Source organism: Salminus brasiliensis, chromosome 5 (genome assembly GCF_030463535.1).
Source record: "Salminus brasiliensis chromosome 5, fSalBra1.hap2, whole genome shotgun sequence".
NCBI classification, from domain to species: Eukaryota; Metazoa; Chordata; class Actinopteri; order Characiformes; family Bryconidae; genus Salminus; species Salminus brasiliensis.
The window spans coordinates 22,401,768-22,419,393 of record NC_132882.1 but is presented as its reverse complement, the minus strand read 5'-3'; the positions used below and the strand labels follow the sequence as shown (position 1 = coordinate 22,419,393).

The window sequence follows — 17,626 nt, the reverse complement described above, 5'->3', positions numbered from 1 at the left end:
CATTGGTCCTGGGTTATCGCTGAGCCAAGGGGGCCAGCAAACAATGCACACTCACACAGAGCCTCCCTTTGCACCAACCCAGAAAGACATCTGCACGGCACATGTAACCAAGCACATCGAGAAAATACACTCCTCAACCTGAGAAACTGAGACTGCATTTCCAGCCTTTTAATGATTTAATGGAAAAGCCTCAGTTTGCCTTTTCTTTGGCTGTGTAAACGCATTTGAGGAAGTCTACATAAGCTCGTCTGAAATAAACCACAGCCAGCGCAGTTATAATAAGCACTATATAAAGGCTTTTAAAAAATTGCAGCAGAAACCAAAGGGAAATGTTATGTGATGAAATAAAACATATCAAAGAGCCGAGCATGATGGTGTTCTTGGCATGTGTGCATTTGTGAACAGCACAGAATCAAGGTTAAATAACTAATTGCTCTGTAAAAATCATTACATTATTGATCAGGTTATTAACGAAGCCCTGTAATAAATGGACACGTGTATATAGAGACCCTTTTTCAAGCATGGCAAAGCAGCTGAATGTTTGGTTAAAAGTGATATGGACACCAACTGTTTTGTGCAACAAAACCTCAACGAATTGCAGACCCCCGAGAACACAGATATCTCTCCATGTTTTCAGTTACAACAATAGCTGCACATTGTGGGCCAGACCACCGGCGCATGAGGGACTTTCTGAGAGGAATAAGGCTTAAACCTTGTGAAAGCTTTGTTTCTCTGGTTGTTGTTTTTTTTTTCTTCTTCACAAGTTGGAGCGTAACATTACATAAACCACAGCTGCAGACGCAAGTTACATTTGCTCCCCACTTGTCTGCTAATCATGCTCAGTCCTTATGACAACAAGTATGCTTTGCTGCCATGACATCGCCATGTTATCAATGTGGTAAACACACTGTTGACGTTAACTCTTTGGCCCGGAAACGCTGCCAAAGATGTGACCGAACCGAGTCCAGAGAGTGATTTCAGTGGCACGGATGAGTTGTGGGTCATGCTTTACTGCTGCCACATATTGACGGGAACTGATGCATGTCCCATTCAGTCTCAGGAAGTTTCACAAAACAAAATGAGTTCCAATTGAAGACAAGACCTAATGTGGAGTGTCTTGAGCCTAAAAAAGTGTTTCACAACAGGAAAAAGGTCTTCAGCCTGTCAGCATAAATGAGCTGCTTTTTGGTTGCGGTCTTACATCTTTAGCGCACATGGCGGAGTTTAGAGAGACAATGTTTGAGCTCTGCTTCATTCAAGTCCAATAAGTCTCTGTTTTTCCCTCGTCCCTACAAGATATGTCCATTAAAACCCCTTGAACAATGTTTCAGCTTAGAATGAAAGACCTGGTATTCAGTAATTACTGTACACAATCCAATAACTACTATAAATGATTTGGTATCTTTAAAAAGTAAATTCAGTATCTACAATAAATCATTTAGTATCTACAATAAATGATTTAGCATCTACTATAAATTATTCAGTTTCTTTAGAAAAAGATTCATTAGCTACAATAAATGATTCTCTATTTTGGTATCTATGATAAATGACTCAGTATTTACAATAAACGATTCAGTATTTATGATAAATAATTCAGTATTTACAATAAATGATTAAGTACCTACTATAAACAATTCAGTGCCCAATTATTGATTTAGTACCTTCTATAAAAAATTCAGCATCTACAATGCACTATTCGGTACCTATTAAAAATGATTTAGTATCTACTGTAAATTATTCAGAACCTACTATAAATGTTTTAATAACTGCTGTGAAAATAATATGTAATTTATGTACTGGGTGAGGGTAAGCATTTAGGATATTATGTACTGACTAAAGGATTAGAGCTAAAAATGATTGGGCATTTTCCAACTAATGAAAATCATTAGAACAGTCTAAGGTTTAGCAATTAGTTAGTAATGAGTTGTATTTATAGCCCCTTGACCAAGTGCAAGGTCAAGACTTGTAGGAGAAAACAAAAACCAATAGACAACAAAAAGACTGAACAGAAAAAAAGACTAAAAGCAAAAAAAGTACACACAACAAGAACACTAAGAGCACAGAATGTGAGGTAATAAGGAAACTAAACATTGGAGCACTGCATGATTGCTCTAGACAACAGCAGAAGCAGAGGAATAGGACTGTAAGAAGAGGTTAATCTCTCACTAGGATTTGAAGGCTGAGATGGAGGAGACGCTATATAGAGGCTCTGTGGGAGTTTATTTCACAATTTAAATGCCAATATACTGAAAGACCTGCCACCCATGGAAGAGAGTAGAAACCGCACATAAACCGCCAGTGTTAAAACCATGACTAGAGTATCTGAGAAATCGGCCCAGGGTGTAGAAGGAGTAGCACAGACAGATGTTTGGGGGGTGTAACATGGAGGGCTTTAAAGTTAAAAGAGTAAGGAGCAGTAATCAGAATGTCTTGGATAGCATAGTTCATACATTACATTATACATATTGCATTACCTACCTAGCTACATTAACCTCTACAAATCTACATTAAACTGCAGTGCAAAACTTGCTTGGGGTAAGGGGAATTCTTTTCATGATATTCAGTCAATCCAAGCAAGAAACTACAGGCAGAAATAATGATTTTGTTCTCCTCATTTTTCAGGTCAGGGTCGCAATGGGTCCGGAGTCTACCTGAAATCATTGAGTGGAAGATAGGAATATCCCCTGGACAGGGGGCCAGCCCATTGCAGGGAACAACACACACATAAATTCTCTCACACCTAGGGGCAATTTAGCATAGCCAATTCAACGATCATGTTTTTTGGGATGTGAGAGGAAACTCACGGAAGAACACTCTACAGTACAGTGACTGGAGCGATGCTTGAACCCACAACCCTTAGGTCCACTTCTTTTAAACCGTAATCATAAAAATGTCACAACTCAACAGATTTATGTCTGTTTCAGAGTTTTGTTTTGATCCAGTTTGCTTCCAGTAGCAACTTTAATAAAGACCTAGTTCACCCACTTCGCATAGCAATGTGATGCAGTTTAAAAACATTTCCCATAACAACAACATTTCAATAAATGGTGTGTAATGCAGTTTCGAGACTGATACTTTCCCCTAAAAGTAATTTCCGCAGAAAGCAGAAGATTCATGGTGATACCTATTAGAAATTTGCCACAATCGCCTGTAGTGTCTTCAGCTATGTATAACCAGTATTTGACCTCTGGGTATCCCTCGTGTCAATGCGAGTTCTGGAAATTGGTGTGACACAGTTAAACTTTGTGCACTTTCTTCAGCGTGTTAACCTACTCTGTTAATGCTTAGGCAACTTAATTTCAGGAGATTACTTGCAAGTGTGAACACATCTGTGCACACGTAAGGCACGAGCGGCGCTGACTTTGAAAGTCATCTCATGCATGGTGTCGTTAAAGCTCCTGTTTAAATTGAATTTAATGAGAAGGAACGGCAGCCATTAAACCCAATCCAGCAGCACATAATGTAGTGCATGTGGCAGCACCCTACTCTACCCTGAACAATTCCACTGTTACTCCAGGTGTTAGGGGAACTATACGTCTACGGCTTCAAATCATCTGAACAAAGTCAATAGTAGGCAAGTACACATCGACTGAGGGGGGATATGTTGGTCTTGGCCTTCACTTCAGAAGATGAGGCGTCTGTTTATGTGTGCGCACCTCTGGTGACCTTGGGTTAAAAATGTTCTGGAAAAAGGTTCATCCTAACAGGACCAGAAAAAGTTCATCCTGACAGGACCAGAAAAAGTTCATCCTGACAGGACCGGATCATGGCTGAAATCAGATGCTCAGAATGATTTGTCTGAGGGCAAAAGTGGTCCTGTGAGACAGGGCTTGAAATCAACCCTCAAAGCAAACATATCTTCAGCAATTGCAAAAGTCCAGCAGGAAAAAAAAGGTTTGCAGATCCCAGGGGCTGATTAAAACCACACTGCATTTTGGCCTAACTTATCAATTTCTGTTCCTCTGCGGCTCATGCTAGAGACCACCATCCTTGACTGCATCTCTTTGCAATTACAAATGTTTCTACATACACCTTCACCTCTATGTTAAGGAACCACTCATAAAAAAATACGTGCCATCCTTACTTATCAGGTACCTCTTTCCAAAAGACAAAATACATGGAACCCCTTCAAAAAACAGACTGGAATTTCAAATAGATGTTATTGATCTCTCCTCATTGTGACACTATTGCCAAGCCCTGGCTCGAAGAGGCCTAAATAAAACTCAGAGTACTTTTTTTCACCTAATAAAACTCTTGGATCTTTGTTCATGCTGTCTGTGGGTTATGTAGATCCAGCTGCATCTCAAGCCACCAAGGTTAAAAGCAACTCATTAAACTTGTGAACAGGACTCGGGAGGCCATCTTCCTTCCATCCCAGCTTCACTTTCCCTGACACAGATTCCTCAGTCCAGTCTGCTGAGCAGGTTGTAAGAGGGCCCCCAGCCTTTAACACAGTGCCCTGTCAGCCCCAGAGAAGCCCTTTCGATCCAAAGGCCAGGGTTTGCTTGTTTTAATGTGGTCACAGCACTGTTTGGGTTTCCAGCAAAAGCCTGACCACATATCAACTGACTGCCATCTGCAGACTGGGAAATTACATGTCCATGAATCGCTAGAGCTTAACGTAAGATAAACCGCACATTGTGTATTTTTTTGTAGCGCTGGAGAGATGATGATATTTTATGGTGCTCTTACGCTCTTACACTAGCGCTGCCCTTTTAGGGAAAGGCCAGCCTCATGAAACCCACAGACAATGCAGTTAGTTCCATCAATGGGTATGACATCAGATGTAGGGCAGTTTATGCTGAGTCCACTTTGGCGACTGTGTTCGAGGTACAGTACACTTAGTGCCAGGTCCACGGTCCAGAAAGACCAGCTGAACCCGCAGAGGAGGAAAATAGACCCAGCACATATAACCGCAGTAACCTTGGTAAATGTTCCTACGATCCTCTGTGGTCACACTGGACAGGAATGGCCTAAGAATTCATGAATTTCATTCAAAAGGACAACACACTAGAATGTCTACCTGAGAAATGGTGTGTAGCTTCAATGGGTATAATGTAAGACTCTTCTGAAGGTTTGCATTTCAATCCTAAATTGCATTGCACATGTCTGGCAGCCCTTAGAAAATCAGTCAGAGACCACTTTGACCAAGACCTCTGGGAAACACTGATTTAGCTGTTTTAATGTATGTGTACAAAAAGTACAGGACAGGGTCCATAGCAAGGCTAGGGCTAATGTCAGGTGACAAACGTCAGGAAAACAAAAGGTCTTAATGTGGTAGTAAGAGTTTTCAGTGCTTTTCAATATGTACTTTTACTGTTTCATATATCAGGGAAACTAACTGGACTGGTCATGGTTAGCCATGTTTTTAATCACACTGTCCAAAAAAATCAGAGAACACCTTTTCCCATTAGTAAATTCAGATGCATTTAGGTGTACCGTTGCTTACACATGCATTTATATGCACACATACAGCTTCATTTAATAACTTTGGGAAAAGTTGGAGTGGAGTGGAATGGAGTGGAGTAGTTGGAGTGGCATTTGTAATCCAAAAGAAATCATTCAACACCACTAGCCCACCTGACCTCACTAATGTTCTTGTTTCTGTTGCTGCAGCAAAACTTCCATCCTTTAGCAGACAGAATGGAAATCAACCAGTTGTATTATTTTCTTTACTGGTTTAAACCTACTGCTAGAGAGTTTACAGCACATAGAAGTTCTCATTAGTAAAAGCGAACCTATCAGCGTGTAGAATTAGTGCTTTCTGAGAGCTAAAGCTTTTCTATCAATACACAGTATAATATAGTATATAGTATAAACTATATTTGGGTCACTTGGTTCCACTGATTTGTGCTTTTACATTTGCATTTAGACATTTCCATGTTGTGGTAGGAAGCAGTTTGACCACTGGTTACATGTAGATGCAGGTACATATAGACCAGGTGTGGCAGTGGGAAGGTGGGACTCTAAGCTTTAAGTTTAAGACTCTAGAAGCAAACACTTACATGAAATCATGAAATATTTCTATATTATATGTATTAAACAGTGAACACAATTGTTGCAATCTTGCCTCTGCACAACACAACAATAGAAATGAAGATTCTATGTCTATGAAATGAGATGAGCCAAGTGTAGAATTTCAGCTTTAAAGCAGCATTATGTGAAAATTGGTATTTTCTGCTCCTGGGTTCCCCCTACAGGTGGGGAGTGTTATTCACTTTTACTCTACTGCAACAAAAACAAATAATCTTTCATGTACCCCCTCATTTGTGTGTGTATTTTACAAGCTGAGTATTTTCAGAACTGGTATCCTAAGTGAAAGAAGCATGTAGACTGAGGATTTTACACAAATATTACTCGGGTTACGTAGCATTACACAGTTCTCAAGAGAGCTCGTGCACAGCTCCACTAAAGTTACATCGTGCCAGTAAGTGCAGTAGCAGTGTTCTGGCCCGAAGTGGCAATGATGGAGATGCTACTGATATGCTAAATAAATGCTAAATAAATGCTACAAAATGTTGCAGAAATTACCAAAAATATTGCATTAATTATTTAGAATAATGTTTTTCATAGTCTTTCAATTTTATTTGTTAGCTCATAAAAAAATAAAAAAGTGCATAAACATAAACAAAATAAATTGGGCAAAATGGCCGTCGCGTGAGACTGCTGAAAGGGCTTAACTATGCCCTTGATTTTTAGAAGTAACCTTGAATAAGCAGGTGTCCACAAACTTTTGACCAGAGTGTTCCTCCTCTGGGTAGACCCTCCGCCCGCTCCGACCTGCTCCTGACCGGCCGCGTCCAGCCAATCACCGTTCAGCCACTGACTAGCCGACCTCACAGGAAAGATGGCGTCTGTTTCGGAACTGTACGATGTGACTTGGGAAGGTAAATAACACATTTTCTGCTGCTGTGTTTGCATGGTTTATCGGACACTGTAAATACGCTTTTCTGTAACTAAATGGCGTGTTGTATCCGACGGGAATTGTTCTTTACCGTCTTCCTTCTTCATATATTAACCAATAGTCGACCAAGCGAGGCCGGCTAACCGAATGGCTAACGGTAGCTAATGCTAGATAACTACTGGGCTAAAGCGATAAATGTAAGTCTTACACTTATAGTCACTCGCTATATAAGCGAGGTTTGTTTTCTGTAAAACACGTTAACTTATTCCTGTACAACGAAGCTGTCATCAGAAGCTATTAGCCCGTTAGCTTTTTGCTTGATAGCTGCATTGGCAGAGCTATGGATAAAGGCTATCACTAGCTAGCTTAGCTAGCTAGAGCTATTGCTACCTGGTTGGTTTTACTGTCAGTGCATTCACATATTGTATTTGGCGCAAACCAGATTATCGTTAACGTTCATTAAAATAGAATAAAACTTTGCTACAAGTAAATAAGCTACCGCTACATGCTACAGTACGATGTGCCTAATGTAGCACTACAGCAGTATCTTCGAGGTAGCTAGCTAGAGCTAGAGCCTTGCAGGAGTGACAAGTGCCATTAAGAAATGGTCCCTGCAGACCTGGAATATGTGCCAGCTGGAAATGGTACCCTCCATGATCTCTACCAGACTGGCAAATTTAATCGTAAGTGACATGCAGACGGACTTTTTATGCCTGTAGTAGACGTTTCGCTGCGGTATTTATATGCTATCAGTAGCATAAACGACCATAGACAGTGAGCTACAGGACGGTGTCTATATTTTAGTATTCAAAGAAGGGGACGCTGGGGACACACAGGGGTCCGCCGCTGTTCAAACAGGCCTTGGGGGAACAAGTTGTGGGGCCGTGGCTAAGTGTGAAGGTGGGAGTAAGCTAAATACCTCTAAAACCGTATAACTGTGGTTATAAACATTGATATATAAACATTATAAACAAAACTAAGCTGATCTGGCCAAATCATCACCCCTTCATGTTGAATTGTCTTGCCAATGTATAAGAATAATAATTAAATCTACATAAATCAAATAATTGCTATAAAAATCCATTAATTCCACTACACACTTTTCAGTCCACCTGGTGTGTCCGGCAGGCTATAACTGTGTGTGTGAGACATTCGCTTGCTTATTGATTTAAAAACTGATTTGTGTTTTTACATTTGCATTTAGACATTTCCACATTGGGGTAGGATGCAGTTTGACTGGTTACAAGTAGATGCAGGTACATATAGACCAAGTGTGGCAGTGGGAAGGTGGGACTTACAGAGACATGTTTAAAGCTGTTAAAAGTCAGTATACAGAATATGTTAGTGGCAGTGGTGGCTCAGCGGTAAGAGCGCCGGGATATCGATAACAGGGTTGTGGGTTCGATTCCCGGGCTCGGCAAGCTGCCACTGTTGGGTCCTTGAGCAAGGCCCTTTACCCTCTCTGCTCCCCGGGCGCTGGAGTTGGCTGCCCACCACTCTGTGTGTGTGTGTGTGTACTCAGTGCCCCTAGTTCACTACCACAGATGGGTTAAATGCGGAGGACACATTTAATTTTATAGGGGCAGTGGTGGCTCAGCGGTTAGAGCGCCGGGATATCGATAACAGGGTTGTGGGTTCGATTCCCGGGCTCGGCAAGCTGCCACTGTTGGGTCCTTGAGCAAGGCCCTTTACCCTCTCTGCTCCCCGGGCGCTGGAGTTGGCTGCCCACCGCTCTGGGTGTGTGTGTACTCACTGCCCCTAACACACAGGTGTGTGTGTGTGACATGAAATCAATGCAAAACTCTAAAACTTTTACACAATTAAAAACTGGACATTTTTCTTAGATGGCAAAAAAGGGGCATGTCTAGTAAAAAAGAGGAATGTGTGGTCTCTCTAGCTGTATGCTAGTCTCTTCTGCCTTCTGTCATTACTTCTGCTGACTTCCCTAAATATAGCGGCACATGCCAGTGTTGACGAAGCATCAGAGACGGAGCCACAACAACACATTTATTTCATTTGCAAGTCACAACCAGATGTCCCACAAACGTGTCATATACGAGTGCCACAAAACCATGAGGTCTTTTTATGCTACTAAATGTTACTACTACCTCTCCCGAAAGATAGCTATTGTTACCCCGTGTAAAGTGTGGTCATGCTCTTGGTATGAAAAAGAGATGTTGCCTAGCTAGCCTATAGATCTTTGCTGAAAATTGAAGGCTGCTGGACATCAATATTTAATATGTTTTATATGTTCATTTTGTTTCATATGCATCTAATTAATGCTTAAGCTGGTTGTTTATCTTGACTGAGGAATAGGGAGTAAATTGGATGTGTTTCTAGGTATGTGATGTTGAGATATCCTAGCAAGCACAGTTAAGATTAGAGCAGGGTTGCTTGCCAATTTGAGTAAAATCCCACAGTTTTTTTTTATTAGGACTCAGTAAAGCTACTGTAAATGTCATGTTAAATTCTTCCTTTTTAATTAAGTGGATGTTACTGGCAGACACTGATCTTGTATCATCCATACTGTGTCAGTACTGCTGCTCTGAGAGGTTTGATAAGTATAAAGCAATGTTTTTATTCTTGTTTTGTCTGTGTTTTTTTTCAGAGATGCGTGACAAACTCCGGAAATGGAGAGAAGAGAATTACAGAAATAGTGAGCAGATTGTGGATGTGGGCGAGGAGCTGATCAATGAACATGCCTCAAAGCTTGGGGATGATAGTAAGTCCTAACTACAACCCTGCCATGGCCTGAGCCTAGGGATGTCCACCAATTATTTTTTTTGCTCCCTATTTTACGGGAGACAATTATGTTAAGTTTTGTTAAAAAAACAACTGATATTTGCAAGTAAAACTGATCTAGTTTTGGTAACTTTATAAATACTGAGTGTTTGTTTGTATGGTATGTGGCTCCAATATATGAAGAGTCCTTAGGCACTTAAGTGTTCCAGTTGAAGTTGATTCCAATTGAAGTTGCTCTGGATAAGCACATCAGTGAAATATTTTTGTGTATATAAATGTAAATGTACGAGCAGTTTTGAGACCTTTCTTCTACAGGTCCACGTTTTATTGATTTGATTGCCTGCGTCACTGCAGAGAGAAACGTTTGTTTTATTATTATTTAGGGACGTAATGACAAACTGCTGGATCTTCCTATTTTGTTTCTGACATGAAATTAATCAAGTTCTTATCCAGCTTTAACTTAAAATTTCAAAGGCGTGGCCAATTGAGCATTCTATGGAGGCAAATTTATTGTGATGCACTTTGACTCCTTATCATTTTACTTCAGTCTAAGAAAAAGGCCTAAACTGGTGCTTTAAACCTCATTGACCTAAGTATACACAGAGCTTATTTAGTTCAGATGTCTAAAACTCATCCATGTGTTGCCTATTTGAGGTTAAACTAGACATATTTGTTCAAATTTGCCAGATTTGGTGTCAGTCTGCCTGAGTGGAGTGTTAGTTTGTGTGTGAGTGAGTGTATGTCTGTATGTACTACTGTGTAATAACTGTCTATTAGTGTGCATGTGTTTGTACTGGTGTGTGTGTGTGTGTGTGTGTGTGAATCTTTACGTATATTAAGTTAAATATACCGATGTGAATGTGAATGGTTTGAGTGTGTTTGGTCTTATTGTGGCATTAGTGCCTGGATCCTGCATGTTGCTGCTTGTGGCTATATTGAACAGGCAGCTGTACTTTAATAGTGTGTTTGGTGGTAATGTTATTGTGTTGGTTATTGCCAGAAAATAATTTTTTTGTGGCATTGTGAAATGCCTGATACTGTCTATTACAACTAATGCATCTGAAGTTAATATACTGTTGCATCCTTGACATTCGAGTTTGGATTGGAAAATAGTAGGCTTAATAACTAAATAGTTATGATTACGGTCATACGATTTTAGCAAGTATTGCTCAAAACATCGCTTCAGCATTATCACAATGTGTATGTGTGATATTGCATGTCCTACGATGTGACCGTCATGCAAGGCTAATTAAATCATACAGGTCATGCTACAACGTCCTTGACACAAAAGAAACATTTACATTGTTCTCATTTTCCATGGCATATCAGGCAGAGGCAGTTAGTACAACAGAATATTTCTATTTCAGCCTGAGTTCTAGCCATATTTCAATTGAAAAAATAATTGATTCAGTTTCGTGCTTTGAGAGAGGGGTACCTCAGGGCTCTGCAGTTATAGATGGAACCCAGTATTAACAGAGCTTTTGAAAACAAAAACGTACATTTCAGGTTTTTCTGCAGTTTATTTTTCAGTGAATGGTGACATTTATTCAGCATTTTGTGTTCACTTACTGTCACTAAGTTTATAAAGTTGTTTAGCAGTGATCTTTTGCATTCAAACTCTCAGGGAATAAGCAACAAAATAAAACCGGGTTTTGGCAGCACATTGGCAGAAAGCAGATCTGCTCAGCTAACCTCTGCACCACCCTCAAACCACAGTACTCAATGTTTTATTTGCAAATCTCAGGTAAATCCCAAACCATTACTAAACATAGTTTCCTAGGAAATGAGAATGTGTATCAGAAAATTTAACAAAAGTAGTAAGACGTATTTTGCCTGGATGTTCTTAGGCATATTAAAATTATAGTCCTTCACCCCATCAAGCTAAAAGTAGGGATGGTTTTGTGGTCTTAGAAAGCATTTTAAAACTAATTTTGTAGGGCTAGTGCTCTAATTCGGTGGTAAATGGTGGTATGAATAGACGGGGGTTTTCTCCAGCTGTAGATGTATAGAACTGAAATCTACTAGAATGAAGGCTGTGTGATGAGTTGCACTTTATTGGCGCTCGATTTAGCTTTTTTGGCTGCTGTCATTATGATTCATACAGGCTTTAAGGAGAAGGGTAAACACTTAACACTGCTTGGTTTTATTGAAACCAGCTCTTAAATTGGCTGTGAAACAAGATGGTAATTATCAAAGCAAGACTTGGAATCATAAAAACAGCTAGAAAGAGCTTGAAGCATTTGTTTGTTTTGGCATATCGTTTTGTTCTTGCTGTGTAGGGTTTTATTGTTGTTTCATTCTCAATTTATAAGTTTCAAACGATTACGTTATCCCTGTCTGTCGAAAAGCATCCGCCTGATATGGAGCATTAATTCTACTAATTGGGAACATTAGCTAAGCCCATTTATCAGTGTGCTTTTATTGCTGAAGTTGAATGGTTGAGCAAACAGATTGCTGAGCCTTTGTCTTTTATTAGAACTTTAGGAGCACCTGAGGGAATGTGCTTTTTATGCTTAAAACACAAATTGTATATTTTTTACTATAGGTGAAGTGAAGAATACATGTATCTTCTCAGTCATTCTGAGTTGGTTGGAACTTCCATTATAATACTTAATGACCTCAGTATAAGTGAAGAAAAGGTAAAGATATACTAATTACTACGAATCAGAGCTTTCCCATGAAACCGACCAAATATAGTATAAGTCTCTTCACTGCCTTTATATGAGCTTACATAGAGCAACATTAAAAGGAGAACCTTTTAGCAGTAATGTTAATGGTGCATGTTAAATGGTACATTAATCAATTCTCGAAAATATGATGCCAAACAGGGTGCATTTTTAATATCTGGCTTAAAATAGGTGTATTGAATGGTGTCATTTTGTGTTTCTCCCCTGTGCCCAGTCTGGATAATTTATGAGCAGGTGATGATCGCAGCGCTGGACTGTAGTCGAGATGATTTGGCCTGGGTGAGTTTTTACAGTCACTCTCCCTCCTTTATCCACTCTGCTCATGCCTCATCTCTCACACACGTTGTTGCTTTATCACCCTGCTTGCCAAATGTGAAATGATTTTTATTCAGCCAGAAAACATCACTCTGTCTGTACTTTGGAAAAACAATTTACTGAAGATTAATCCCAGGACTGTAAAAAATAACTTTGAGCTGCCTTTGTGTCATCTTTATGGGATTATCCATAGAAATGCAGTCATTCTTTTCACAGCCTTTTAGACATTTCGAATAATTTATCTTTCTTTTAATTCTGACTCTTGGAGCTTTTGTCAGTGGAGTAGTGAAAGAAGAGAGGCTTCAACTGCAACACTTAGGTCAGACTCTGAGGTTTTTTTTTTCCCCACTGGCCAAAAAAAGTGGAGGGTAAAAGACTTTAGCCATTATGGGTCAAGTGGACTGAGCCACAAAGCAAAATTCTCATTCTGTCCAGGAAAACATTAGATTTGACAATAACCATTCCTCACCTCACAGTCATGAATGTGTATTAAAAAAAGACAAAAACAAGGAACAGCTCTGTGTAGAAGAGGAAAAAGCTGGTAAAAGTAGCATCCTGTTTCTTTCTTTTTATAGTAGCCGGTGTGGAATTGCGGGTGCCCGCAGCCCAGAACTCTAAGTTCTCACCCACGTCAGTTTCAGTTTTTCACGTTGTCCCTCACAGCTGTATCGCTGACCTGTTTATCATGGAACCCACAAACTGGAAAGTTACTCTATTTGACTTAATGGTCAGCAGAAACCTTCAATGTGAAATAGCTGTCAAACCAGACAGTTCATGGGTTCTAGAGTAGACTGTAAAGTTAAAAATCTTTGTATGTAGTGAAAACCAAAGAGATTTTATTGCCCTCGGTCTGAACTGAAACAACACGCAGAGTGATGCAATTCTGGAAAAGCCCCACTTTGTCGCTTATTGAATGTGGTGAGAATACAGACACAGACAAGAATTTTTATACACCATCACATGAATTCTCACCCAGATTTTTTTTCCTTGTCTTTTTTTGTACAGAGCTGTCTACAGGAGCTGAAGAGGCAGTTTCCAGATAGTCACAGAGTGAAGCGATTAGCGGGCATGCGGCTAGAGGCTCTGGAGAGGTAAGAATCACACCAGCACCAACTTTAGCAACCTGGCCTTGGGTGTGTGGTGGAGGTGGGGGTGCTGTGATCTGTAAGCAGATCGTAAGTGGCAGGATGAGTGGGATGTGGTGCTGTTTATTTAGTACGCCGCCATTCCACTGGCTAAGTGGGAGAGAGAAAGATAGTTTCAGTGCTCAGTCGTCCTGTGGCTCTTTTTGCCTGAGTGAGGAATTCCCTGGAAGGAAGTGGTGGCTCCCACTATTATTCTGGAGGTCCCTGTGTTTTTTTCCCCCCTCTCTTTATTTTGTATAGCCTCTTTTTTCCTTTCTTTTTTTTTTTTTTTACATGTTTACAGTGTTTGTTTCCACCCAGCCATCTCTCCATTTAAGTGAAGAGAAAAAGAAATAAAAATGAATGCTAATATGTTTCCTGAATTGCTGGTTTCGGCCTGTGTAGCATATCGACTTGTTTATTGCTTATGCCATAATTGAGAGTGATTGCTCCTGCACTGCGAGATTAAATAAACTGCAAATTTGGGACTAATTGCCATCAGACGTGCTGCCTAAATGAAGCTGTACACACACACACACACACACACACACACACACACACACACACACACACACACGAACATGCACAGAAAACATGCCTGAATCGTACATAAATAAGGCAGAGTGGTGGTGGCGTGGTTGCCTAGTGCTATGTCAGATGTGCCAGAGAGCCGTTGAGTAATAAAGTGGAAGTGAGGGTAGGAGTGGCAGTGGAAGTGGAGCTGTTCAGTGATAATAGGAACCAGAGGCGCTCCTGTTGTTGGAGTAGGCAAAAACAGCTTTTGATCATGAGGCCAGAATTTGTCTACTGAAGGGAGAAGAAACAAAAAAGAAAGTCCTAGAAGAAACACCAATTTGTCAACATATAAAATGAAATAAAGTCATGTAAGAAATTAATGTGTAAAGTTATCTTTTTGGACAGTGTGCATTTATTTGTGAAACATCCCTTATCCATTATAATAGAAAACAAATGGATAAAATCATTTGATTGGTTCAATGAAGAGCTTGTTTTCCGGCCAGGGAGTAAGCCTGTTCCTGAACCACACACAATTTTGAGTAAAGATTTTCCAGTGGAATTAAACTTTTTTTTTTTTTTTTAAGATTACGTTTAGTCTTTCTGCAGGAAACTAGAAATGTTTTAATACCTGTCTTGGAGGATTCCAGTATTGCTAGCATCTTTGGCAAATAAGTACTTCTTATTATATAACGACTCAAAAAGGGAATGAAAAATATTCTTCTTTGTCAGTTGTTCATTTCCTTTGATGTGGATTGTGTTTTGCCTGTTTAAAATTGCTTATTTAAATGCCTGTTTGTTTGATTACTTTACTGTTTACTACAATTCAGGACATTAATTTAGAAAATAATTTTCCTGTTCCGCATCAATACTTATCAATTCTTTCCAGTGTTATCAGAACTCATTTTCTCTCTACCATGTCCTTCTCCAGAATTTCTCGCAGAATTGCGCCCCCCTTATTTAGTGTGGGTAGTCCTGCATGGTTAACTGTAGATTTGGTATTTTGATCTTACTCCGTAGTCATTCCGGAACATGCAGTTCTCACTGTTCAATTAAATATTGTTGGATGAAATCATATCCTGCTTACGACTTCCCCATTCAAACATTTCTAAATTTTCAATTTGCTCCAGCTTCATATAAAATGCATACAATGAATGGAAATCACTGAGAAGCCAGGAACCAAGCTTGTGTTCTGTGTTCCTCTATCCAACACATCAGTAACTATACTGATGGCAGCACATTCCGACTAGTTGTACTGTTTTGTGTTTTTGTATTTATATTATAATGGGTTTTTACTGCTAGGATACACACAACCATTCACATGGGTCACCTTACCAATTCCACCATGCCACCAATTTCAATTCCACCATTTTTTGGGTTAGCAAAATATCAGCATAAGGTTCTCCTCCAAACCTGATCTAGGATGTATTTCTTGCTGTAATATGCTTTAGCTTCCTGACTTCTAAATATATATATATATATATATATATATATATATATATATATATATATATATATATATATATATTAGTGTGTATATGTGTGTGTGTTCTCTGTGCCTTTCACTGTTTTTTGTGATGGATATACACATCAGCAGCTCATGCCCTTATTAACCCAATCCACAGATATAGTATTTAATTTTTAGTGCTTTTAGACTGCCCTTGTTTATAAATAGCTGGGGACTTAAAGGGAGCTGTTTGGACATTACTTGAGTTAGCATAGTTGTGGAGCTTAAATAGTTCCACAGTAGTTACCCCTGTATTTATATACCCTGTGTTTAGTTTGAGTGCACCAGAACACAGTATTATTTACATGATAAAAATCACTGAAGGTTTCTTTAAGGAACAGTGCTGTTGGTCCCCTGATATAGGGGCCTGGTTTGTGCAGAGGATTTTAATGGATTTCCTGTCTGCATACATTGATGTGATATGGTGTGTGTGTGTATATATAGTAAATTTAAATTGTGTGCTTTTCTGACTGTTTTTCAGTTATATTGGGGAAAAAAATATGTTATGAGTTCTATCTAACATTTTTCCCCCTTTTCCCTTCAGAGAGACTATGATTTGTGAGACTTCTGAAACCAGTGTCAGTTTATTTCACACTGGTGTTATTCAGCTTTCAGGAGAAAACGCCTAAACGATGTCTAATTGGCAGGAGTGATTTGTTTAGGGTTGAATCAAAGCACATGCAATCATCGCAAGCTCAGTTCTGCCGGCTCGCCGTTGTTGTTTATATTCGCTCGTGAGCTCGATTCATTGTTCAACTTCACAAAAGCTCTCACTACTTACTGTTGAAGCCGCTACAGTAATGACTGTTTATTCCTTACTTAGATCCTTCCACTGATTTGTGTGAGTGCTCTCGCGTAACCATAGAGATAAGCTGTCTTGTATACACGTTGATTGCTCTAAGCTTTGTTTGATTTCACCACTGCCTAATAAAGTATGACCGGTGTGTCGTCGTGACCCTGAAACCCAGTCTCTCTCTGCTATTTTCAGGTATGACGATGCCAACAAGTTGTATGATTCAATACTACAAGACGACCCCACTAATACGGTAAGCAAGAAAATAAAGTTAACTTCATAACATTGTGGCTCTAATATATAGTGCCGGAAATATACTGAAAGTCAGCGGTGAGTCTGTTTAGTTAAACTTCATCCTGTCACACAACCACAATGCTGATCAATGTCTCTCTCGCTCTCTTGCTCTCTCTGTCCCCCTCCTTTCCGACAATCCCCCCATGAGGTTGAACAATGTGCCTCAGTAGTATTCAACATGTCAGGGGCAGCTTCGACAAAATTGAATGCAGTGTCTTTGAAGACTTGGATTTATTGCTGTGCACCCCCATTGCAGTCAGATGACCTTAGGTGTTAGGATCAGTTTGTTCTTACCTGCTATTTCCTTATAATAATCAGGTTCTACATGAGCAGACAGGGTCAAGCGTAGCTATATAAATTGCCTGGTGTCATGCGTTATCCATTTTTGTCCAATTATATGATTTATATTGAGTTTCTGTTGAATCGTTTACAACACCCAAGTCTGCTCGGTGTTTTGCCAGTCCTTCACCGCCACTCGCTCCTGCCATCACTCCAAAACACATTATACCTGCTGTTAATTGATTCCATAAGGGCATGTGGCTGTACAAGAAAATAAATGTTTTGATGGGTTTTCAAAAGAAACTATGGCCTTATTTGTTTTGGCTCTCTCCTGAAGACGTTCGGCACGTTTCCTGTGCTGCTCTGACATATGGACTTGCTTGGATATGTTAAACATTTTCTCTGGGCTGGCAAAGTGTGCAAAATGAAGCATAGAAGTCCGTTCTTTGGACTCTGTCGGAGGATTCC

General features: G+C 39.7%; 1 protein-coding gene across 1 annotated transcript in view; it reads left to right on the top strand.

The window, feature by feature from the left end:
* Positions 1 to 6,809: 6,809 nt before the first annotated feature.
* The window catches only part of emc2 (ER membrane protein complex subunit 2), a 30,095-nt gene continuing 19,278 nt past the window's right edge, over positions 6,810 to 17,626 (top strand). Inside the window, exons 1-5 of the mRNA XM_072679861.1 lie at positions 6,810 to 6,887; positions 9,513 to 9,626; positions 12,548 to 12,612; positions 13,654 to 13,739; positions 16,781 to 16,838. Coding sequence (XP_072535962.1) covers positions 6,848 to 6,887; positions 9,513 to 9,626; positions 12,548 to 12,612; positions 13,654 to 13,739; positions 16,781 to 16,838 — 363 coding nt within the window. The 5' untranslated portion in view covers positions 6,810 to 6,847. The remainder of the gene's footprint in view (positions 6,888 to 9,512; positions 9,627 to 12,547; positions 12,613 to 13,653; positions 13,740 to 16,780; positions 16,839 to 17,626) is intronic.